The sequence below is a fragment of the Saimiri boliviensis genome, chromosome 6 (assembly GCF_048565385.1).
Source record: "Saimiri boliviensis isolate mSaiBol1 chromosome 6, mSaiBol1.pri, whole genome shotgun sequence".
NCBI lineage: Eukaryota > Metazoa > Chordata > Mammalia > Primates > Cebidae > Saimiri > Saimiri boliviensis.
The window spans coordinates 59,750,088-59,776,475 of NC_133454.1; the positions used below are offsets into that span (position 1 = coordinate 59,750,088).

Sequence of the window (26,388 nt, forward strand, 5' to 3'; positions counted from 1 at the left end):
ACCAACAATTCTGGACAAAATATTAAAAGCATCTATTTGTTCACATTTGAGGTGCCAAAAACTAAGTAGAAATCTGTGAGAGCAAAAAAGAAGAAGTAAGAAAGTAAAATTTCAGAGGGATGCACAAATTCCAGAGCTAGAGTTTGCCTTTGGGGAACTAGAAGATTCCTGGGAGGTGGTGGGCAGAGTTGGGGTTTAATGAGTTAGCTATGCAGGAGATAAAAAAATAAAGCCTGGAACTTTAAGCAGGTTGGAAGTTTAGGACCATTATTGACTCATAATACTGACTCCTGGGGGAAAAAAACATTCTCAGTGGCTAACTTATAGGTAGAAAAAAAGCCTACAGAGGGAGCAGGCCAAGAAATGTGTCTGACTTGGCCTTGGCTCTATCTAGAAGGGCAGAAAAAATAGTCTCTGACAATTTTTAATCACCTCTGTGTTTCAGGTAAAAAATTTATATTGTAAATATAACAATAACAAAAAGTTCTTTCTGGAGAATACAACTTAAAATCCAGATATGAAATAATTTCCACAGATAAATATCCAAGGATCATGAGCTTATCATGAAAATTACTAAACAAACACAAAACAATCCACCATCAATGAGACTCATCAGGAATGATAAAACACAAGTTACATACCTAGCCAAACCTGCAAAATTACTAGCTTGTCAGGGACAGAAAACAAAATAAATGTATTTAATACATTTTTAAAAATTAAAAACACAAACTGAAAGTATGATGAAGCAACCATCAAAACTGAAAGAACCCTCCAAACTTTAAAAAATTAAATAACATTGTTAGAAATGAAAATATGATGATTAAAATTAGGACCTCTGTGAATATGTTAGACAGCTTATTAGACACAAGTCAAGAGAAAATAAGTAAACTGGAGGGTAGATCTGAAGAAATTGTCCAGAAAAGTCAACATCCATGTGGGAGAGACTATGAATTAGAATACAATCTATTATAAAGACACATGCACACGTATGTTCATTGCGGCCCTGTGTACAATAGCAAAGGCTTGGAACCAACCCAAATGCCCGTCAATGATAGACTGGACAAAGAAAATGTGGCACATATACACCATGGAATACTATGTAGCCATAAAAAATGAGTTTGTGTCCTTTGTAGGGACTTGGATGAATCTGGAAACCATCATTCTCAGCAAACTAACGCAAGAACAGAAAACCAGACACTGCATGTTCTCACTCACAGGTGAGTGTTGAACAGTGAGAACACATGGACTCAGGGAGAGGAGCATCACATACTGGGGGCAGGTTGGGGGGATAGGGGAGGAATAGCAGGGGATAGGGAGAGCGGGGAGGGATAACATGGGGAGAAATGCCGGATATAGATGAAGGGGGAATAGAGGCAGCAAATCACCTGGTTATGTATGCACCTGTGCAACAACCCTGCATGTACCCCAGAACCTAAAGTAAAAAAAAAAAAAATACAATTTAAGATATGTAGAAATAAGAAGTTCCAACATGTGTGTCTGTGTGTGTGTGTGTGTGCACACAAGCATTTGAAACAATTTAGGCCCTGTATTTTGCTCCAAAAACAAGGCAACCATCAAAAATCAAAACAGACACAACCTCTGAACTTTCAACGATATAATCTAAATGGAGAAAGCTAGAAGAAACTGATACTGACATATAATTAGAAATACAATAAATGTGCCAGAAAAAGGTTATAGAGTTCTATGAAACCATTTAAAGGGAGTCCTGCCATGTCTTCAAGGTCAGAGAAGGCCTCTCTAAAGAAGTGAAATTCAGTTTTAAAGCTAAATTTAAGTAGAGATTTAAAAATATATAGCTGTTTGTTTGTGACTGTCCAGCATTAAAATTCCTTCCAATGTGAGGACTCTGCCCCTATGTGAGCCTTGGCTGAAGCAAGGACTCAGCCTCTTTCTGTGAAAGTACCCCAGAGAACATCAGACCTGAGCTCAGTGAATCAGATGTTCCTAGGCAGGACTCTGAGTTTTGGACGAGTGACAGAAAAAAACAGGAACAATTTATATTTCATTTCTGAAAAATCAAAAACAAACAAAAATCTACCCATCAATGATAAATGTCAAGTACTAGTGGTGCCAGCAGGAACAATTAGTGCAGCCTAACCAGATAGTTGCATGATTATAATTTGGCTGAGATTCCACCTGTCTGGCTCCAAAAACTAGTTCCTTAGCTGGTTCTAAGATCCTATGAACTACCCCATTTATTGCTAAATAGCTCCCTTTTTGCTAAAGTTAACCATAATGAACTGCTGCTTGCAGCTGAGATCTCTTGCTACTAGAAGAAAGACTCGTGGTTAAGGGGCCTGTGGGTTGGGAATAGAGACAGGGAAAGCATAGAGGCTGCGGGGCAACTTTTTCATCTCTCCATGATCAGGACAGGCACACTCCCCACAATCATCTGCACAGAGGCGTGTAACAGACCCTCCTCAAAGTTTTGGTCTATTTTTAACGCTTTTCTCCTTCCAGGGATATGTTTGGATGTGGTATAGAAAATAAAATAAACAAGCATCCCAGTTTCCAAAGACTGCTATTCTTCATATTCTTACAACAAAGTTCTTAAAACCTTTGATTCTACAATGACTCCTTTTTTTCTAAAAAAAGCTAAATTATGCTTCTCAGTGGAATGAATATAAGCTTCTTTGCTGGCTAAAAGGAAACCCATTTAATGAATTATCCAGCCAGGTTTTTTTAGTGGAATGTGAGCCATATGTAAATAAAATAATACAAAATAAAAAGATTATGCTTAACATCTAAGGAAGATAATGGCTCAATAACTACTTTTATTAATGAGTAACAGCTAGTGTATGTTTACATTAGTCAATGTTATGATAGTGTTCTGCTTTTTCATATGCTCTATATTCACTTTATCGGCTTTGAGATCCCTTATAAAGTCAATAACTTGGAATAACATTTTGCGCATCTTGCAAAATTTGGAAAATACCTTTGCTCTTAAAAATTATAATAGGCTATTATAGAAAGTATATGTTTGATTTTATAACAGGTTATTTTATACTAAATCTTTATTCAGAACATCCTCAGTTATTATATTGTTACTATGGAAATTCACAATCTGCTTTATGACATAGTTTTAGAAATATATTGCTATTAGTCTTGAATAACAAGTAGAAGGTTACCAGCAGAGAAAGTCAAGAAAGCATTCTGAGCAAAATGAACCACAGAAGGAAATGGAAAAGGTTATAAAGGGGAAAAGCACTGCAAATGTTAGGAGTGCCAAGTGATACAGAGAATTCAACAGCTGTATATATGGCAAGGAGGGGTAGGCAATTGTGGAGTGGGTTAATGATGGTAAATGTAAAAAGAAAATAAAATGTCATAATAAAATAAAATAGAATGTTCCAAATTCATTACGCCAAAGGGAAAAGTGAAGCCCTGAAAGCTGACTCATGTTACCATGACTGTTTTTCTTCTCTGTTGCCTGACTGTTGCTTTCTGACCTTTGTGTTGAGATATACGGTAACTAAACTCCCTGTTCTTTATTCAAACTAGCCTAAATGACACTGGAGATAGAGACCCTTGTGACTGTTACCTCTTTACAACAACATGTAAAACAACTCCCTTACAGTAGAATCAGTAGTATTCAATCAAATCTTATATCTCTATGTTAGCCTTTGCATGGAAAGTGTAATCCTGTTCAGCACCTCCGTTTTTTCTGTATAAATGATCCTTATTTTGCACCACACCAGAAGCACAGATCACCATTCTTTGGTATAGCTCTGCTCCCTGAACCATGCCCTCACACTTTCCATTTTAATGAACTCTCCTTAAATTAGATTCTGATTCTTTTGATTATCTTAGGTTGACATAATTAATCATACTCTTTGTCCTCTGAGTCCAGAATCAATTGAAAAAAATAGAAACAGCAGTCACACAGAAAAAAAATATGCCAGCTTTATTGCTGATAAAGTTAATGGGAAAACCAGCTTGGATGTGCAATAGGACCTTGTAATTCTCTCAATGCACACAGCAGATTAAACTTGTGAATTTAGGTCTACACTGAGCTAGACAACAGTTGTCTTCACTACGAAGGAGAAGGGTGGCAAATGTAAGAGATTAGTGGGGGCCCTGAGAACATACCTATCCAACTAGAAAAAAAAAGGAAAGGGTCTGTATGAAGAAGCCTAGGCCACTCTAAACCACAAGTTCATTCTCCCAATTTCTCATCAGTCCTATAAACCACTCTTCTCCCTCAGCAGCGTCCTTATTTACCTGTTGGGACAGAAAGACCCGCATGCTCTAGGGAATGCAAGGGACAAAGCATAAAGGAGACCAGAATCACAGTTTGAGCCCAGATCAGTTGTTACCACAATTTGGACTTGACTGTGGTCAATGGTGAGCAAGATGGGAGAGGGCCAACATCACCAGGCTGGCCTTCTGACTTGCAGAAGTAAGACAGATGGGACTGGAGACAAGAAACCTGAACTAGAATGATGCAAGGGATATGCAGAATTTGACACCTAAGTATAAGAAGGGAAAGCTACTTTTAGAATTTAGAAAAGGAATTTAGGATCATTGGATGAAATGTCACTGTTACAAGGTTCTTTGCAAAGAAGGAAACTATGCTTTCTGTGAGTCAAACAGAAACATTTTGTCTTTCTACTGACCTGATAGCTATAAACACAACAATGTAAAAAGCGTAATTTTGGTATATACATTTAATCATACGTAAAGCTGTTTACAACATTTTACCCAGTGAAAATAAAATTGCAGGTTGGGTGTAGTGGCTAATGCCTGTAATCCCAACACTTTCAGAGATAAGGCAAGAGGATCACTTGAAGCCCAGAGTTTAAGACCAACCTTGGCAACATAAAGAGACCCCCCCATCTCTACACAAAATTTAAAAGTCAATTTAAAAAAAAAAAAAGAAAATTGCAAAAGGTAACTAAACGTGATAACTTCTTTGTGTGTGTGTGTGTGTGTGTGTGTGTGTGTAGATATGTATATCTATACACATATATATAGTTTTTGCAAACTGGTCTCTGCCATCACAACTACATGGACATACACAGAAAAACATCCACAAAATGTTAAAAGTGGTAATATTTAGGTGCCAGGATTGTGGAATTTTTTTAAAAGCTTTTGCTTATTGCTACGTATTCTTCATCTCACATAGTCCTGCAATAGTAAAACATGGCTTTTGCAAATATAAGAAAACTAATTTTTAAAAATTAAAAAATACTGCATAATTTCAGTATTTTAAGGTCCAAGGTTTTCTTCAAAGTGTATTTGTTTGCATCTTCTATATCTAGCAGGCATTATCAGCTGGCTGAAGTTGGAAATATAACCTCAATATACATTTTCTAATACATTATTGCACAATTCATATAACAGTAGATCAGTTAGTGTCACATATGTTTATTACTGATCTCTAATAATAATGACTGAGCTAATGCTCAGTGCATTTAATAAGGAAAAAACCTTTACCATCTTTATCTTAGGGTATTTTTTGGTAAATTGTTTCAACTGAGAGTGAATGTAGGGACTTGTTCAGCTCAAAGGCAGCAAGAATTTGGACTTTGTACAAGGTGAAAATATATATGCATCACACATGCCACTTCTTGCACACCCAGACTGAGCCTTCTGGAAGGCAGCTAGTGTTGAAAGTGTGGGCGACTCTAGAGTCCTGCAGTCTAAATTCAATTCTTTACTCCACCACTGACTAAGAATGCAATCTTAGGCAAGTACGTTAACTTTTTACAGCCTTGGTTTGCCCATTTATAAAACAGGGACAATTATCTCATGCATTTGTACAGGCGATTAAATGAGAACTTGTATCTAAATTTCCCAAGACAAAATAAAGTCTCAAAAATGTTATTATTAGGATTTGAAGAACCATGTCCTTTGAATATTAAATTCTTATCTATATGTCCCCATTCATTCTCAGATCATGGGAGTATGAAAATTTTTTTTAAAGGGAAGAAGCAGGAAAGGAAGATATTGCAAAATACTACAAGAATGAAAGAAGCAAATGGTACAAGTGGTCATGTCTTTAAGGAAGCCAGACGGAATGGCATTTACAACCAAATTGTGTGGGCAAAAGTCTCAGGGCTGTTTTTTCTTCCACCTCAGGCTGATTTCTTCTCACCTAGTCCCATCAGTTACTAACAGGAACTGGAAGAAGCTGTCATGTGAGCAGGTAAAAAGTGGCAAGAAAAGGGTCACAACTGGCACTTAGGGATCATTGGCTTTAGTCACAGAGTATTGTCCCATTCATGGAGAGCAAGTCCGTCATTTGCCCATAGACAGGTGTACTCAGAGGGACAAACGCAAATTTTACAAACGTGAATGTTCTTCCATTAAATATCTCACCGATATTTCATTATATAGAGCTCATCTCACCTACCACTCATCTCTTAATTGTAAACGCCATTAATCTCTAAACAGAACCAATGCTAGGTGGGGAACAGGCAGCATGAACCTGAAAAGTACTGTTTTGCCAGATACTGATAAAGTGCTCAAAACCTGATGGTACTATATTAAAAGGACACAGAAATCAGTGTGAAGAGTCTCCCGTTGGCCAAATCAGAGACAAATTGAGCATCAGCGTTAACAATGACAATAATGAATCATAACCAATTAGATAAAATTAGACTGCCTGAATCCATTATGACATAAATGAATGAATGAACTGATGAGAACAGCTCTTAACAGAATGCCAACTAACAAATAAAGAAGGACTAATGAAATTGGAAAATCTCCATTTTTCAGTCATTAGAGTAATAACTGATTCAGGCAATAACTGGTCATCAGTGGATGCTAAAACTAATGTGTGAATGTTTGAAAAGGAAGAAAATATTTGCATAGTCTCAAAATATCTCCCTATAATGTACTGTCAATTGCAAAAGGAAAGGTGGCAATCTTTGCCATTAAAATTACTGAGGAACCTAGTTACAAAAAAAAACTCTATTATCAAATGTCCCCAGAAGCAATTCTACGAAGACATAAAACATACTCATTTATGAGATTTTTTTTTAAAAAAAAGGAAGATTTGTTCTGAGAAAACAGTACTGTACCCTGCAAAGACGGCAAAGATGAATCAGGCTGTGGTCTTGGTGGTTTTTTCCCAAGTGTATTCATCTTTTCGAGGCGAGTGTTCAGGCAAGTACTCTAGGGAAAATGAGAGCTCCATGCGTGAATGATTCATTTTCTCATCATGCAAATTTTTTTCAGTGTGTTATCTCTGGAATATCAGTTTAAATGGAGTACAAAATGAGTGCTCAATTGTTGGTATTTTATAAAACCCTTCAAAGCCCTATGTTCAATTGAATAAAGATTTACAGTTTAAGTTACCTATTTTATATTATGCCATACATTTTACCACATAAAAGGGTGGAAATTTGAGGTTCACAAAACTAAGGGAGGATCTAGTTTCTACTACAGCCACCAGTGACATGAGCCTAAAGTTGGGGATCCTGAGTGAACAGGAAGAATATAATCAGGGGACCAGGGTGATGGACATATGTTCATCTATGTGGTAGAAGAAAGGAATATGTTGCCAAAAGGAGGAGAACAGGAAAGTCCCTCTAGTAAGGCAGCTTCTAAAACTGCTAGACACTCCATTCTTGCGTCCAAGAAATATTTGCTAAATTCCTACTCTATATGTGCCAGGCACTGTGCTAGATGTGAGGGTTATAGCAAAATAGACACTGGGGACCCTGCCTGTACAACATTCACAGTCTAGTTTGTGGTGGGAGTGGATGTGGAAGAGTAAACAAGTAACAGTCCCACACTGGGTCTAGCACTTACTAGGTTATGTGCCGTGTGGTGTGAAAGCACAGAGAAGTGGCACTGAAACCCAAGAGGAAGAAAGGAGGAAGATATTCCAGAAAGAGATCTCATATTTATACATTACTACAAAGATCAAGGCCCCAGGGCATCTGCCCTTCCTCTGATTAAACGGATCACCAGAAATATGGTAGAGTCAAGCAAAAGCCAGTTAAGAAATAAAGGGAGTTTATACGGAAGGAAAAGTAGAAGGAAAAAAACATTTTCAATGTTGCTCCTTGTTTTCTTTATCAACCCAGATACTACAAGCAGTTGATGAAATAAAGTTGAGCGGGGCAGATATAAAAAGGAGGAGACTAATATAAATACCACCACCACCAAAACTAAAAGTAACAAGTTCCTATGAGCAATGCCCTGACTAGGGCAGAATCTGACCAAGGGTAGATTTTCCAGATATGTGTATTCTGGTAATGAGAGGGCCCACTGAGATAATCTTTCAAGAAGGATTTTTGCAATAAATTCAGGAATCTTGGGCATTTCAGTCTCTGTCTAAGAATGTATCTAAAATATGGGGAAAACTCAAAGAGTTGCTGAATAAGTGTGTTAAACAAGCATTATTTATAATTTGGAAAAACTGAAATAATATACAGTAGTAGAAAATTGTTAATTATATGTAATACATCCATATGATGGAATTTTGTGCAATCATGAAAATTGAGTTGGAGGCAATAGATCAGAACAAATTCTTTCTGTGGGCTGTGTCTTACTTGGGGTGTACAATTTTGCAGCCAGAACTAAAGCTCCCTTGTTTTCACCTCATTACTTTCTCTCCTCCTCTTTATTCCAAACCACTGCACTTCATAAATATTTTTATGCTTTTCTCTTCATTTATTTATCTTAGTAACAAACCCTAATTCCTTCCTCTTCTATTTAATTTTCATAGTAGATATATTTCAAAGCAGGTTTTCATGACTTTGGAAACAAAAAAAAATTGTGTGTATGTATGTGCAGGCACACACAACTTGTACAATCAGTGACTATGTAAAAATATATAGCTAACAGGCAACTCTGATAAACCCTAGAAAAGTAGAGGACTGGAGAACAAGAAAACTGAAGTAAAAGGAGGCTTCCTTTCACCGATTATTCTTTGGTACTAATTTTAAATACTATAAACACTGTCTTAGTCTATTCAGCCCACTATAACAAAACCACAGACCAGGTAGCTTAAAAACAACAGGAATTTATTTCTCAAGGTTCCAGAGGCTGGGAAGTCCAAGATCAAGGCAACAGCAGATTCCATGTCTGGTGAGAGCCCACTTTCTGCCTCTTAGACAGAACCTTATTGTTTTCTTATTTCTTAGTAGAAGAGATAGGGGAGTCTCTCTCAGGCCTCTTTTATAAGGACACTAACCTCATTAATGAGAGCTCCACCCTCATGACCTAATCACTTCCCAAGGCCCCACCTCCTTTCAATATCCATCATTTCAAAATCTGAATTTGAGGGGACACATGTATTCAGCCTATAGCAAATGTATTATCTGGTCAATATACAAATAAACATATCTTGTAAATAGAATGTAGAAATAATCTGATAGAACATGATCGTTTGCATATAAGCAAGCATAGGCCTAGAAAACTGAAGCAGTTTTCCCAAGGTCACTTAATAAATTAGTGCAAGTGCTGATATTAGAAGGAAAAGGATCTGGCAGAGATAGAAAAAAATTTACCAAGAATCTGGCATTTAATTCTCTTAATACTTCTGAGAAAAATGCTTTTGAAGATGAAGAATTTGATGCTCAGAGACATCAGGGCATGCTTAAAGGTCACACAGTTGCAGAGGAGAAGCTCAAGTTCAAATCTAATTCTATCCTTCAACTCTCTGGGCTCTGCTCTTTTTGAGTCTTTCTGATGCTCTGCTCCTCCTAATCCAGAATTCAGTCAGCTAAATTCTGTGTTGTTTATCTAGTCCTTGCTGTCCAAGATACAATCCTCTCATTCTTTTAAATTCCCCCTTATTAATCTGTATCATCCCAAAGGGCAACACTATACATCCATCCAAACTTTACTTTTTCTAAATAGAAGAGAAGAGAATCTTCCTAAAGAGAGATTCATAAGTCAACACATTTTCACAGCATTTCATGTAATGTTATTTCACAGGGAAATCTACTATTTATATATTTTTTTTATTGTGCTTTATGTTCGGGTACATGTGCAGATCATGCAGGATTGTTGCATAGATACATACACGGCAAGGTTGTTTGCTGCCTTCATGCCCCCATCACCTATATCTGGTATTTCTCCCAGCATTATCCCTCCCCACCCTCCCCATCCCCACTGCCCCTCCCCGCCGCCCACCCCCCTGACTGACCGCAGTGTGTGATGCTCCCCTCCCTTTGTCCACATATTCCAGTTGTTCAACACCCACCTATAAGTGACAACATAGTGTTTGGTTTTCTGTTCTTGTGTCACTTTGCTGAGAATGATGGTTTCCAGATTCACCCATGTCCCTATGAAGGACAGGAACTCATAGTTTTTTGTGGTTGCATAGTATTCCATGGTGTATATATGCCACATTTTCTTTATCCAGTCTATCGATGATGGACATTTGGGTTGGTTCCAAGTCTTTGCTATTGTCATCAGTGCTGCAATGAACATACATGTGCATGTGTCTTTATAATAGAATAATAATATTTTTAACCTGAAAAGCAACTCTACCTTCCTTTATACAGTATCATTAGGCTGTGGACTTACAAACCTGAGCCACATCATTTCTTCCACCCTTTATTGGAAGATGCAGCACTCAGTGTTTCTGCAAAAATCATGATCCACACAAATACAGTAATGGAAAACACAATTGAGAAACTACTTGCATTGGTTTAAGCAAAAGTGGTTGGGAGAAACCACAAAAGGATGGACAAGCTCTCTTGTTTAGCAACAGCAGGGAGACATTTTCACTCCTTGGCATGAAGAGGTGAGGGAAGGAGTAGTTATTATAATCCAGTAAGAAATGGGGCATTCAGTTACTGCCACTGTAGCCCAGCTGGGAGGAAGTCAGGGAAATAAATATCGTAATATCACACTCTTCCTACCCTCTGATTTCCTCAGCTGTGTTCCTGTTAGCCTAACCCAGCTGAAACCAGAGGGCAAGGGGACGATTAGGAAATACCTCCCAGAATTCATAGTGAGGCTCCAAGGGGCAGAAAGTTGATCTGCAAAAGCATGAAAAGATACCCCACATGGTTTCTGTCTCATGCAGCATTATACCATTTGGTGGTCATTCCCTCCACTGACTGACGGTTGTGTGGGTCTAACCTGACTACTGACTTGTAACACATGGTTCTCTGTGGTTCTGAAATATTCTCCAGATCCTAACTGACCACCCCAGGCTGTGGACTTCTCCATCTTGATTTTATTTATTTATTTTTTTTTAGATGGAGTCTCACTCTGTTGCCCAGGCTGGAGTGCAGTGGCATAATGTCAGCTCACTGCAACCTCCACCTCCTGGGTTCAAGCGATTCTTCTCCCTCAGTTTCCTGAGTAGATGGGATTACAGGCATGAGCCACTCTACCTGGTCCCCACCTTGACTTTTGAAAACAGGGCAATGATTGCATGTGATTGTATGTGAAATAATTCCCAAATTCTGTTCTTCTTAACTCTGACCTTTTCTGTAAGTTCTTCCACCCAGCATCAGCAAAACCCTTCAAGCTCAAGTCCCTGAAGCTCCATCCCACTGTCGTAAGAGGTACTATGCATGCTGCTCCCTGGGTCCTAACACACTTCTCCTTCACTTTCTGCAAAATGCTTCAAGAATTTCCCTGGCCATTTGGCAAGGCCATCTCAACAAAAAATTCTATATACTTCCTACCTACTTGCAAAAATGCGACATTTAAAATTCGCCTTTGAAAAGTTGCATGTAATTTCTGAGGACAGAATCTGATTTTAACATCCTAGTCCAGCTCACATTTGAAGTGAAATCTTCCAGAGCCTGAGGGAGGAAAAAAGTGAGCTATAATGAAAGGCAGCCAGTACTGGAAACAAAGAGCTTGAATTTTAGTCACAGTTACACTGCTGAGGAGCTGAGTGACCTCAGGGAAGGTATATAAACCTGAGGCTATCCTCAGAAATACGGAGGAACTGAGTGAAATGAGCTTCAAGACTTATTATGTGAGCATTCGAAGCTCTTAAGAATATTTGTAAATTAAAGAACCCTCAGGGCTGGGCGCGGTGGCTCACGTCTATAATCCCAGCACCTTGGGAGGTCGAGGCGGGTGGCTAACGAGGTCAAGAGATCAAGACCATCCTGGTCAACATGGTGAAACCCTGTCTCTACTAAAAATACAAAAATTAGCTGGGCATGGTGACACATGCCTGCAGTCCCAGCTACTCGGGAGGCTGAGGCAGGAGAATTGCTTGAACCCAGGAGGCAGAGGTTGTGGTGAGCTGAGATTGTACCATTGCACTCCAGCCTGGGTAACAAGAGTGAAACTCCCGTCTCAAAAAAAAAAAAAAAAAAAAAAAAAAAAAAAAAAAAAAAAAAAAAAAACCTTCAAAATGGGGATGATGAATTTGTTTGAGGAAAAATTATAATTCTTCCAGGTAACCAATGGAGTCCAAATCACTACGAGAGAAACAATGTTTCTTTTCTGGGCATTGCCTTTTTCTCAGGAGAATGAATATTTGTTCAAGATTTTCTTTAGAGCAACTTTGACATCCTTATTCCTCAGGCTATAAATTAATGGGTTGAGCATGGGCACCACAGTGGTATAGAACAGGGAGGACACTTTGCCCTGGTTCATAGGTAAAATAGAAGAGGGCTTGAGATACGTGAATGCCCCCGACCCAAAGAACAGAGAAACTGCAATTATGTGGGAGCTGCAAGTGCTGAAGGCTTTGGACCTGCCCTTTGTGGAATGAATATGGAGGATGCTGGAGAGAATGAGAGCATAGGAAATGAAGATGGTGACTGTGGGCATGCCAATGTCAATGCCTACAACAACAAACACTACCAGCTGGTTCACACAGGTGCTGCTGCAAGCATGCTCGAGAAGGGGAAGGATGTCACACATGTAGTGGTTGACAACATTATTGGCACAGAAGGTCACACCCATCATGCATGCTGTGTGGGCCATGGCCCCAGCAAACCCCATCCCATAGACACCCAACAAAAGGAGCAAACACACCTGGGGAGACATGGTGACCCTGTACAGCAGTGGGTTACAGATGGCCACGTAGCGGTCATACGCCATTGCTGACAGGATGAAGGACTCAGAGACAACAAAGAAAAGAAAGAAGAAGAGCTGAGTCATACACCCAGCGTAGGAGATGCTGTTCTTCTTTGAGACAAAACTCATCAGTATTTTGGGAGTGATAACATTGGAATAGCAGAAATCTATGAAGGACAAGTTATAGAGGAAGAAGTACATAGAGGTGTGCAGGTGAGAGTTGAGCCCTATCAGGGTTATCAAGCCCAGATTCCCCACCACAGTGACCATGTAGAAACCTAGAAACAGGAAGAAGAGGGGGATCTGGAGTCCCGGCTGGTTGGTTAAGCCTGCGAGGATAAACTCTGTCATGGAGGAGGAGGAGTTCTCAGCAGCCATTCTCATCTAAGGCATTCTGTGGGGAGAAGGGGAAAAGTTATTTAGAAAGAGAGAGGAGAGACCACTGCTGCCCTCCCAGTCACCCTCCCTTCCTTCTTGAGAATAGGAGGCACACAGAGAGGTTTTGAACTTCAGCAGAGAGGGCTTTGCTGCAGCTCCCTCTGGAACATGCCCTACCTCCATGCCCAGGGCTGCTGGGAAGGACTCTGTCTTTACTTTGATCCCTTTGTTAGATCCTTCCAACTCCAATTTCTACTCAAGTTTACAGAAACTGAAGCCCGTCTCTAGGTAGCGTCGTCACAGAGGCTGGACCCAGCCCACCTGTGCCTGGAGAATCCACTTCATGGTCATCCTAGACAGAGCAGAAGGGTGGGGTGGTCTTTCCCAGAGCTTTAGTATCTGAGACTGGAGACTCAGGAAAAGTTCAGACTGCCCATCCAGATTCAGCCACTCATCCTCTTCAGCCCAGAGCTTCAGTGATGTACCTTTTGGTCCAGTTCTTATCTTCACTTGTTCAGACAGATTGGCTGCGGAGCTATCACAGATGAAAGACTAAGCATCATCCCGTTACTCCCTATCCCGGTGGCAGCACTGGAGCTTCGGCTGCCTCAGAACTCTTTCTGAGCTACAGAACACGGCATCTAGTGGAGGCTGCGCCCTCAGGCCTTTCTCTGTCTTGCAGAAGGGAGACAGCATCCTTACCATTACCAGTGACAGCTGATGACAGGAGACTGAGCAGTTTTACTCTGAGTTTGGAGATCTGGGGACCTGATTAGAAGTAGAACATTAGAAGTTCCCCTGGGATCACAGCTCTAGATATTAACTTTAAAAAATAACAAAGTTGTGCTTATAACCTTGACAATATTTGAATGGACTTTTAGAAACACGAAAATATTTGTTCAATTAACATCTACTTGGAAATATACAAAGCATTGTGCAAAAACAATAATTTACCATTTATTGAGCACTTAATGTATATATAGCCAACGCTTTTTTTGTCTTCACATTATACACTGACCTCAGCATGCCAAGATCCAATACCATTATTCATGTAATGCTTCATTTTAATTCTACCCCTAATTCTATGAGCTGGGTTTTATCACCCTCATTTTAGAGATGAAGTAACTCCCCAAATGTTAAACTACAAAGGCCATGTTAGAACTAGGTCCATCTTACTCCAGATTTAGTGTTCTTAACAACTGAGTTGAATACCTCCCTGTGGAAGATAATGATGTAGGCAAAGCACAGTTCTTGCCTTCAAGGCTCTGACTATGTCTTGAAAAAGATGCTGGAACACACATAACTAAGCAAAAGAATGTCATAAGATCCAGAAAAGGCCAGAACAAAATGCTATGCCAGTTTGGTGGAGAGCATTCAACCTATCACTTATATCTCAGTTCATTGCTGAGCTGCCCAATAGCCAGTCCAGAAGAGAGACCAATCTGTTTTTTCCTGGAATTCCAGGTTGACAGTAAAAATCAATCTCCATTGGTTAAGAAGTTTCTTTCCAAAACTGCTAACTTGTTGCGATTCCCCTGGATGGCCCCTGCCCTCCATCCTTGCCCTTTCCAGTCTTATTTTCCACTTTCTTCAAGTTCCCATCCCCTCATCGTGAGCCTGAAGGCCTCGTAGTTTGATTCTCCTTCTTCCCATGGGATATTTGCTTCCTGGTTTTGTTTGCTTTACTCTTTCCGTAACTCCCCTCTCTCATGACAAAAGTCATCCCTCCTGTGTCCCAGCCTCTCAGAGCCTTGCTTGAGCTCAGTGACAGCTAATTATCATTCTTGGAGCCCCATAAAGTTGAATCAATATTTAAAAATCATCTAACCCTGTGATTCACAAACCTACCTGTACAATTGAATAACTATATGCTTGTTAAAAGTACAAATTCTGCTGCCCCAAGCCTGACAGCATAAATTCGAATCTCCAGGGGTGGAGTTTTATAATTTGCATTTCTCACCCTATTGATCTGGATACTTACACAGATTTGGAATTCACTGACCTAATCCTCTACCCTGTGTTTTCTAGACAGAAAAATTGAAGTCCACCAGTCAGAGTTGGCTGGTGGTAGAGTCCCGAAAAAAACTCGGGTCTCCAATCTCTCCAATCACATTGTCTGGAAGAAGTTCACCCAGTCTTTAGTTTGGCTAGAATGCAGAGTACAGGAAGGGACATAGTTGGGTATCAGCCCTGGAATAGCCACCCAGGTTCCTACTGTAGAGAAACTTGAATGTCATGACGGGAATTATGTATGCAATGTGATTCCATGGAATATATTGAATAGGGAAGCAACATGGTCAGAGTTGTGCAGAAGGAGACCAATTAGTCTATTGGGCTATTGGGTGTTGATGGCTTGACGCCAGGATTCCACCAAGTGCCACATTTAAGTTGTAATTAAGACACAATGCCTTAGCTCAAAGCACCAACAATAAGATAAAGGATGAATTTTCAGAACAAGTAACATGTAAATGAAGCAAAAGTTCTTTCTAAGATTTTTAGCACATTACAAATCACATAAGGCTGGCCCTGCCTTTTAGCTGTGTTGTTCTTTGCCTACTATCCTGAATATTTTCACCAGGCTAGAGTTCAGGTCCCATCACCAAGCTCTCTGTGTTGTACATGTTTTATGCCTCATTTTCTATTACTCAGCCTACCCTTTGGGATTCTGCTGTTGCTATGGCAGTGCATTGCATCCAGCTATAGCACAATAACAATATTTCCTGACTACACTATGTATCCATCCCTCCTCTTCTGTCCTAGGACATTTCTGTCCTAGGATTCTCAGACAAAGTGGAATGTCTGAGAATCCATTCAGCCATTCTGGTGCATGTGCAGATCTGTAAGTGTGAAGGAATTAATACCCCTGGGAACCAGTGGGTAAATGTCTCCCTTTTCTGTATCTCCAGTGGTTCATGCTTCTTAGTACATCAAAAGATCTCAGAGGAACTAATTCTAAATTTCCCATTAAGGTAACATATAACAGAACCTTTTATTGGTTTTATATACTTCCCTGTTTTTCTTTCTCTTCCCTGGGATTACTTCTAAAAATAAGTTATCTGCACGCATGGCCTTGTCTCCAGCACAGCTTTTTGTGGAAATCCCAGCTAAGGTACTCCTAAAACAGTATTTGGAGCAGGTTTAAACAAAATGTTCCTTGCTCCACCTGGGAGGAAGCATCTTCACCCAATCTCTTTGATTCCAGGATAAGAAACTAAATATGAATCGCTAAATTCATCAAGGACTTGAATTACTCTGTGCCATGTTACAGACAATTTTTATGTCTTGAGCATGACCTATCAAAATGCCAGAAAGAGTAATCTCAAATAATTACTGGCTCACACCCTAAAAGGGATTAGCCACAACAAATCCTATGGTACTTTGTTCTTAGATCTCTTGCAGCTCTACTCACATGTATTACTGTCCTATCGCCCAGTGAACTGTAATAATGCTAGCAACGTTGTGGTTGTATTCACTTTTGGGTTAAATTAAATAATGAAAGCGGAAGAGCCAACCAGAGAGGTTGACAAATGAAAGAGCCTTGACAAATGCTGTAGAAAACAGACATAAAACAAATATAAAATGTATATATTTTAGGGATGGCACGAGGGAGGGAAAAATCTTGTTTAAAGCTGGACGAGCCTGAAAGAGACAAGAGAGGGTCTACCATAGGGCAGAGGAAGAGAGCTGACAAGAGTGAGAGGAGCTTTGGAACGATACACTTTTCAAACTTTAAGGTCCATCTCTCCGACATAACCCAATCCACAAACAACATCAGGCCCTCAAGTATTTTATCCTGTCCTACTTCCTGTCCTACCTATTTTTTAATATCCGTATTCTACCACAAAAACCAAATTCCAAAACCAGGTAAGGGTTTCTTTACAGCCTCCCGTTTTCTCTTCCTATACCCACCCATCTCAAGTCTCCTAGTCTCAGCAAAAGTTCCTCTTCTCCAACATTCACAATTCCAATGCTGAGTTTCCTTCAATTCTATGTCAAAACTAAGTTTTCGGAAAAAATCTCAGAAATTCATCAGCACACACTCTACCAAAACTTGTTGAGGACAATCCACATTCCTCACCCTCTTCCAGGCATTTTTTAAAACGAAGATAAAGTCTTTAGCCAAAAAAATAGATTTCTTGTTATGAAATTTCAAACAGCACTCAGTTAATGGAGGTACCTTTTAGTCAGAGTAAGGCAGCTGAAGTCGTCATGTGGTGGCTTCAGAGTTAGCACCCCATTGACAGCTGCCCGAACTCCATACCGCAAGCTAATTACCACTCATCTCTCAGTCCTGTGTGTGTAGGGTTGTGTGTGTGTGTGTGTGTGTGCGTGTGTGTGTGCGTGTGTGTGTGCATATGTGTGTGTGTGTGTGTGTGTTTTGTGCATAAGTCTTTGGTGACATTTGAACATACCTCAGAGCTTGCTCTTCTGCCACGTGTGGAATATATTTTAGTCACTGCTCAGAAACAAGAGGGCTCAAGTGTAACTTTTATATGTAGAAATTTTCCACGCCCTCAGTGATTATGAGGACCTGCAATCCTTGCTCTCATTCCCACTGTAGTCAACTCACAACTTAAGAAAACATGTCATTATTATAAGCATGAAATGAGCCCCACAGGAAAGGTACTCCTTAGGGCACAGAAAGCAAAGACACTGGCTTCATTAAAAGTTGACTTTTCTCTGGGAGCCTTAGAGGATTCTTGTTTGGATGATAGAACAACCAAGGAAAGTTCTTCTGGATTTATGACATTTTAAAGCCTGTTGCCATGGAAACTACGCTTCAAAATCCTCTCAACTGGGGCTTTACTAAAGTCTTGTTCCCTGAGAAGCAGATGAAGCCCAAGCAGGAAGCAGTGTAGGAAGAACTATTCTTAACTCTGTTCCTTTTGTTGCAGAACTGCCCTGTTTCCAAAACTTGAATTTCTGTATAGTGCTCCTTTGTTTTATTTATTTCTATCTTTCCCTATGTTTTTAAAATTACATTATAATTTGTGTGATTTCATATGTGATACATGAATATGAGTCAATACAATGTCTCTCACACACATGCATTAACCCTTAGACTTCTGGTGACACAAGGTTGGACCCAACTACAGCAACCATCACAAAACATACCAAGAAGGCCAAGTACAAGTTTCCTAAGAAGTTACTGATCCTGATCAAAGAAAAAAGGTGGCAACTGAAAGAACTTCATTTGAAATGACCTTCATTCACCCCTGAAAAAGCACTATCAGCAATAATCTGTTATTGCTGATAGTGCTTGCATTATACTTGATCTCACTTTACTTTTATTATTTTCAACTCATTGACATACAAACCTATGCATAAATTATATATGGATTTAATATAGAATTCTAAAGTTAGATGGGACCTTGGAGGTCTATGTTGGGAAATAATTGCTATGTATAAACACATATGTCCCAACCATTTTGCAGGAAGTTTTATGTACATTATGTCATTTGTAGAAAATAAGTAATATGCACAAAGTGAAAAGCTGACATTTTTTAAACATCACCCAATGATATTTTAGTATCATTAGTATTACAAATACTAATACTAGTACTAATATGTTATAGTTTGTGAGTGCTAACCATGTGCTAGGAACCAGGCTAAATGATTTACACATATTAATTCAATTAGTTTTCACAAAAGTTACATTAAATGGGTACTTTTATTATCCTACTCTGCACAAGAACATTTCCTTGAATCAAAGAAATCAAACCTGTTTTTTTGTTAGTTGTGACAGTCTTGTTTCTTTAGGCCTCAAGTAATTGTAGTGATAGAGGATTAATAGGATTTGCTAGATTAATGGTTATAAAGGAAGAATTGAGAGGGAAGACCAAGTGTCAAAGGTTACTAAAGTCTCAACCCCAGAACCCCAAAATAAGGAAGTAAAGAGAGAAATAAAGAGATAGAATTTAGACCTGACTTTCATGTCCTGAAAGTACATATAAGAGCAAATGGTCAGTAACAAGTCATCAATGTGAGATCAGAGCTGAGAAAAAGATATCAAGACACATATTGAGAAATCATGTAAATAAAAGTGATTGCAGAAACTACAAATCAAGGGTGAAGGATGGAACCATATAATTATCAATGATCAGTAAAAGGGAAGGAGAAAACTGTGAGTAAATTTGTCAAAGAAGGCAAATATGGTACCCTGAGCAGGCTTTGTAGAAAAATGACCTGGGATCTCATTACATCTCCCACTAGCCAAGTAAACTTATACTATTTGAACCTCAGTAACTCCATCTGAAATCAGATATATTAGCACCTAGCATATAAGATTGTGTGATGATCAACTATCAGTGTTTAATAAGTAGCTTAGAATTAACGAAGTGTTTTAGATTTACTGAAGTATTATTCCTACTCATCTTTTTTATCCACTTAGTCGAATTTATCCTGCTTTAGGAGTTATTTACCCCAGCCACAACTAAGGTATAATCTACTAAAGTCAAGATCCTATGTTCAGAGCTGGGAATGGTGGCTTATTCCTGTAATTTCAGCAACTCAAGAGGCTGAGACAGGAGGATCACTTGAGGCTAGGAGTTTGAGACCAGCCTGGGGAAAATTGAGAGACTTTGTGTCTTAAATGCAAGTAAATAAATAGCCAGATGTGATGCCACACACCTGTAGTTCCAACTGCTTTGAAGGCTAAGGCAGGAGGATCTCTTGATCCCAGGTGTTGAAGGCTGCAGTGAGCTATGATTATACCATCGCACTCCAACCAGGGTGACAAAGCAAGACCCTGGACACATATAACCTACAAAGATTGAACTAAAAGGAAATAGAAAACCTAAACAGACCAATGACAAGTTCCCCCAGGAATGCAAGAATGGTTTAATAGATATAAATCAATAAACATCATACATCATATCAATAGAATGGAAGGCAAAAATGTCTCAATAGATGTAGAAAAAGCAGTTGATAAAAATTTAACATTCCCGCATGATAAAAACTCTTAATAAATTGGGTATAGAAGGAAAGTACCTCAACATAATAGAGGCCATATATCCAAACCCACAGCTAACATCTTTCTGAACAGGGAAAATTTAAAAGCTTTTTCTCAAGAACTAGATTTGAAGCTTTTTCTCAAGGACTAGGCAATGATGCCCAATTCTCACCACTCTCATTCGACATTGTACTGGAAGTCCTAGCCAGTGCGATCATGCAAATAAATAAATAAATAAATAAAGGACATCCATATTGCAAAGAAATACGTGAGTTGTCCCTTTCCGTGGATGACATACCTTACATAGAGAAAAACCTAAAAACACTACTAAACAAAAAAACCTCTCAGGACCGATGAACAAATTCAGTAATGTTACAGGATAGAAAATAAATAAACAAAAATCATAGTGCTTTTATATATAAACAATGACCTGGCTGAAAAAGAAATCAAGAAAGCAATTTCACTTGCAATACTGGCAAAAAAAAATTAAAATACCCAAAGATAAATTTAACCAAAGAAATGAAAGACTTCTACAAGAAAAACTACAACCCTGATGAAAGAAATCAAGAGGATACAAACAAAAAGAAAGACATCCCATGCTCATGGATTAAAATAATTAATTTTACTAAAATGACAATATTACCCAAAGCAATCTACAGATTCAATACAATCCCTATCAAAATATCAATGGTGGCTGTGCATGATGGCTCATGCCTGTAACCCCAGCATTTTGGGAGGCTGAGGAGGGCAGATTACCTGAGGTCAGTAGTTCAAAACCAGCCTGGCAACATGGCAAAACCCTGTCTCTACTAAAAATACAAAAATTAGCTGGGTGCAGTGGTGGGCACCTGTAATCCTAGATACTCAGGAGGCTGAGGCAGGAGAATAACTTGAACCCTGGAGGCAGAGGCTGCAGTGAGCTGAGATCATGCCATTGCACTCCAGCCTGGGTGACAGCAAGACTCATCTCAAAAACAAACAAACAAACAAAAACAGAAACACAAACAAACAAACAAAAAACCCAATGACATTCCTCACAAAAACAGGAAAGAAAAATAAATTTTTATGAAATCATAAAAGACTCTGAATAGCTAAAGCTATCCTAAGCAAAAAGAACAAAGCTGGATATGACACTGCCAGACATCAAAGTATACTACTCTGTTATAGTAACTGGAACAGTATAGGACTGGCATAAAAATAGACACATCAACCACTGGAGCAGAATAGATAGTTCAGAAATTAATCCACCTATCAACAGCCAATTGATTTTTAACAAAGATGCCAAGAGTACTCATTGGAGAAATGACAGTCTGTTTAGTAAATGCTACTAGGAAAACTAGATATTCTTATGCAGAAAAATGAAACTAGACCCTTACCTCTCACTTTATAAAAAAAAAAAATCCAAAAAATCAACTCAAAATGAATCACAAACCTAAATGTAAGACCCAAACCATTAAACTACTATAAGAATCTGTAGGGGAACTGCTTCAGGACACTGATATGAGAAAAGATTATATGAATAGGTCCTCACATGCACAGGTAACAAAAACGCAAATAAACAAATGAGATTATTTCAAGTTACAAAGCTTCTGCACAGTGAAGGAAACAATCCACAGAGTGAAAAAATAACTTACAGAATGGAAGAAAATATTTGCAAACTACTTATATGATAGACAATTTATGATCAGAATATACAAGGAACTAAAACATCTTAATGGTAAGAAAACAAGCAATCCAATTAAAAAATGGGCAAATAATCTGAACAAATGATTTGTATGTCTCAAAAGAAGGCATACAAATAGCCAATAAATATAAGAAAAAATGCTCAACATTACAAACCATCAGAAAATGCAAGTCCAAACCACAATGAGATATCATCTCAACCCAGTTAGGATGGCTATTAACAAAAAGACAAAAAATAACAAATGCTGCCAGGGGTGCAGAGAAAAGAGAACTCTTACATACTGTTGGTGGGAATGTAAACTACTAAAACCACCAGGGACAGTATGGAAGTTCCTGGAAAAACTAAAAATAGAATCACCAGATGATCTAGCAATTCTACTACTGGGAATCTATCCAAAGGAAAGGAAATCATTATATGGAAGAGACATCTACACCCTCATGTTTACTGCAGCACTATTCACAATAGCCAAGATACGGAGTCAACCTAGGTGTCCAACAACAGACGAACTGATAAAGAAAATGTGGTATATATACACAGTGGAATACCATTCAGCCATAAAAAAGAATGAAATCATGTCATTCATAGCAACATGGATGGAACTGGATGGCATTATGCTAAGTGAAATAAACCAGGCACAGAAAGTTAAACGCCACATGTTCTCACTCATATGTGGAAGCTGAAAATAGTTGATCTCAAAGAAATAAAAAGTAGAACAGAGGACACTGAAGACTGGGAAGGGTAGGAGGAAGGGCGTGATAGGCAAGGATTTGTTAAATGATACAAGATTACAGCTAGCTAGAAAGAGTAAATTCTAGTATTCCATACCACTGTAAAATAACTATAGTTAACAATAATTATAATTTCAAATAGCTAAAAAGAGGATAGTAAATATTCCCAACAGAAAGAAATGATAAATGTTTGAGATGATGGATATGCTAATTACCCTCATCTGTGTATTAAAACATCACTATGTGCCCCATGAATATGAAAATTGTTATGTCAATTTAAAAAATTTAAATTAAAAAAGAAAAATATTGTATATTTAAATACTACTTAACTTACACTCCCATTATTGAACACAATGATAAATGCATATATTATTCATTAAAATTTACTAATTTCAATAGAAAGAAATATAAATATGGTTCAATAAAAGCCTAGATTTTTAAAATGACAAATTAAGGTATACATTTATTTTTTCAAATACTGAAGGAACTTGTTAGAGATTTTTTATAAATAGCTGTGGCTAAACTCATTTTCAAATGATTCATAAATAAGGTAGATTATACATAACTAGTTTTACCATAAGTAAATGATGTGTTCCCATTGGGTGTGACTCTGAGGATCAAGATATTTACAGATTAAAAGGAATTTCCTGATATTTCGAGGACTAAGAAAGGAAAGTTACTCAGTGACAGAAAGAGTTGCAAGGGCTTCTGAAGTTAGGAGCTGCCCAGAGCTCAGTTTCATCGTAGCCCACAGTTTGGAGCTCTTAAAATAGGAATCCATTTTTAAGTGACATTCATCTCAGAAATATATGTGCTATAAAAAGCAAATTATACTAGGATTCGCAATGTAAAATATATGATTTCAAGGTGTATTAAAGGCACATCATGTTCCAAAATTGTGCTAGAGAAGGAAAATGTAAAAAGATACGGTCTTATTTAAAGGCTATTTGATGGAGTGGGGATTATTCTTGGCATTCGTGGGAATGTCAATTGATTTTAAAAAGAGTAAGCCTTAAACATAAAGATTCACTAATCTGTAGAAAGCAACAGAGTTTCCTTGTTGGACAGAGATATTTCAGAAATCCTAATTACAGCATGGTGGAGACTGACTGCTATTTTCTGGCATCTCTACAGGTCAGGAAAGCCACAAAACCTCTCTGTAAAATATCGACATACTTTTTTTAAAGCTTTCTCTAGGGAACCTTTTTCTAAAGACTACTTGTAATCAAGAGGCAATGTGATATACTTAAAGAAGCCAGGCTTATGTGTCTAAAGATCTAGTTGTATAGCCTTGGAAAAGTCAAAATGTTTTTTAATCCGAGATTTCCTCTTCTGTAAACAGAAGTATCAAAAACTGACTTATCTACTTTATGATATTGTATGCATCACAGTTAATGGCTTCATTTCTGCCCATTATGAAATATTGAACTTCCTCAAATTTCCAACCTCATCTTCCTTTTTTTTTCTTTCTTTTTTCTTTTTTTCTTTTTTAAGATGGAGTCTCACTCTGTCACACAGGGTGGAGTGACTTGATGCTATCTCGCTCACTGCAGCCTCCATCTCCCAGGTTCAAGCAATTCTCCTGCCTCAGCCTCCGGCACGTGCAACCACGCTCAGCTGATTTTTTTGTATTTTTAGTAGAGATGGGGTTTTTTTCATCGTGTTAGCAGGATGGTCTCAAGCTCCTGATCTCATGATCTGCCTGCCTTGGCCTGCCAAAGCACTGGGATTACAGGCTTTAGCCACTGTGCCCAGCCTTCCAAACTCATCTTTCTTATCACTTCATCTCATATAATTTCCTGGAGTAATTCCATTTATTCCTATGGCTCAAATATCACCCACTGATATGTTAACTGTAAGTTAATTGCCTTAAGTATTCAATTGCTGAAAAAATTTACCAAAGACTCAAATCATGTATGATCACATAACAGCTTTATTAGGGGTAAAGTGTACAGTACAGTGATAGTAGGAGGAGGGTATATATTTAAAGGGATCCAGAGCTCTCTGGAGCAGGCTCATGTGCCATTTAATCACTGTGCTGTACAAGATGCACATGGTCACCAGATCTTGAACCACCACTAACATATGTGGGAAGCTTCTTGGTACCAAGAAGACCAAAGTCTGCTATTTTTATAATGAGTGATCTTGTAGACAGTCCACCTATGTGACCAATCTGAACCATGGAAACCTCCTAGGCTCTGCTGAAACCAGGTGAAATTATTATTATTGAATTATTATAATCCAGTGATTATTTCTAGACAATGTTAGTAAGCTAGTACTTCCTGCTCCAAAACAGCTCATGGACTCATGGCTATTGAACATAATTTATCTTTTTTTTTTTTTTTTTTTTGAGACGGAGTTTCGCTCTTTTTACCCAGGCTGGAGTGCAATGGCGCGATCTCGGCTCACCGCAACCTCCGCCTCCTGGGTTCAGGCAATTCTCCTGCCTCAGCCTCCTGAGTAGATGGGATTACAGGCACGCGCCACCACGATCAGCTGATTTTTTGTATTTTTAGTAGAGACGGGGTTTCACCATGTTGACCAGGATGGTCTCGATCTCTTGACCTCATGATCCACCCACCTCGGCCTCCCAAAGTGCTGGGATTACAGGCTTGAGGAACATAATTTGTCTTTAATAAATATATTTCTTCATAGCATTGGTCAATGTTCAACATCATACCCCAGGAAGCTCTGGAGATAAACATGCAGTCAATCCACACTGCATGAAATTAACTCATGCTAGACAATTGACAGCTGCCAGATGTACAAGTTTGGGTCTGACTTGGGTCCCATACCATTAACAGACTAACATCTCCACTTGAATATCTCACAGGAACCTGAAATTTGGCCATACAAAATAAATTTATCTTCTCCCTAAAATGTTCTTATCCTGTGTCCTCTACCTAATGAAGGCATAATTTTTTTAGCCCAAAATCTGAATGTCATCCTGCATTTTGTCACTTTCTCACTCTCTATAATCCAATCAGTCAACACATCCCGAGAGGATACTTTTTCAGATGCCAATTCAATTTGCCTGAGGACTAATTTATCAAAGTTATGTCTTTTGATTATTTACCATTAGTTGCCTTCTTATTTCTTATTAGGAAACTTTCCAAACATATACAAAAATTATAGTATAACAGGCAGTCATATATTCATCACCAAATGCCAACAGCTATATTCATTTTAACAACATTGTGTCATATATTTCTATTAGTACATATTTTTTGGATAAAGCATTTTAAAGAAAGTCCTATATACAATATTATTTCAAACAAAAGTAATTCAGCATATATTTCTAATACATATGCCTATTTTTCCTTTAACATAATCACAATGCCATTAAGTAAGCTGGTTTTTAATGAACTGGAGAAGAATGTGGGGTGGACAGAGGAATACGATGATTTTTTTATCATGTGGCTCAATGTTATTAATTTTTCAAATTTAAGAATGTATTTCACTCAAACATATTCCCTTAGAACATATCTTCAAACTTATTTTTGTTTAGGTTAAATTCAGTAAACATTTTTTTCATAAAGTGTTATTATTCAAATAATAAACTCACCTTTCTCCTTTCTGTTTAGTCTGTTTGTTTTTCTTTATCAAAGATTTTCTCAACTTTATCTTCCAACCCTTCTATTTGAGCTAAATTTTTATTTTCATTA

At 38.3% G+C, this 26,388-nt stretch overlaps 1 protein-coding gene across 1 annotated transcript; it reads right to left on the minus strand.

The window, feature by feature from the left end:
* Positions 1–12,420: 12,420 nt before the first annotated feature.
* Positions 12,421–13,374, minus strand: LOC101053063 (olfactory receptor 8B8). The gene has a single exon (XM_003923562.3). It carries the CDS (start codon positions 13,363–13,365, stop codon positions 12,421–12,423), a length of 945 nt encoding a protein of 314 aa, XP_003923611.2. The 5' UTR covers positions 13,366–13,374.
* Positions 13,375–26,388: the final 13,014 nt, after the last annotated feature.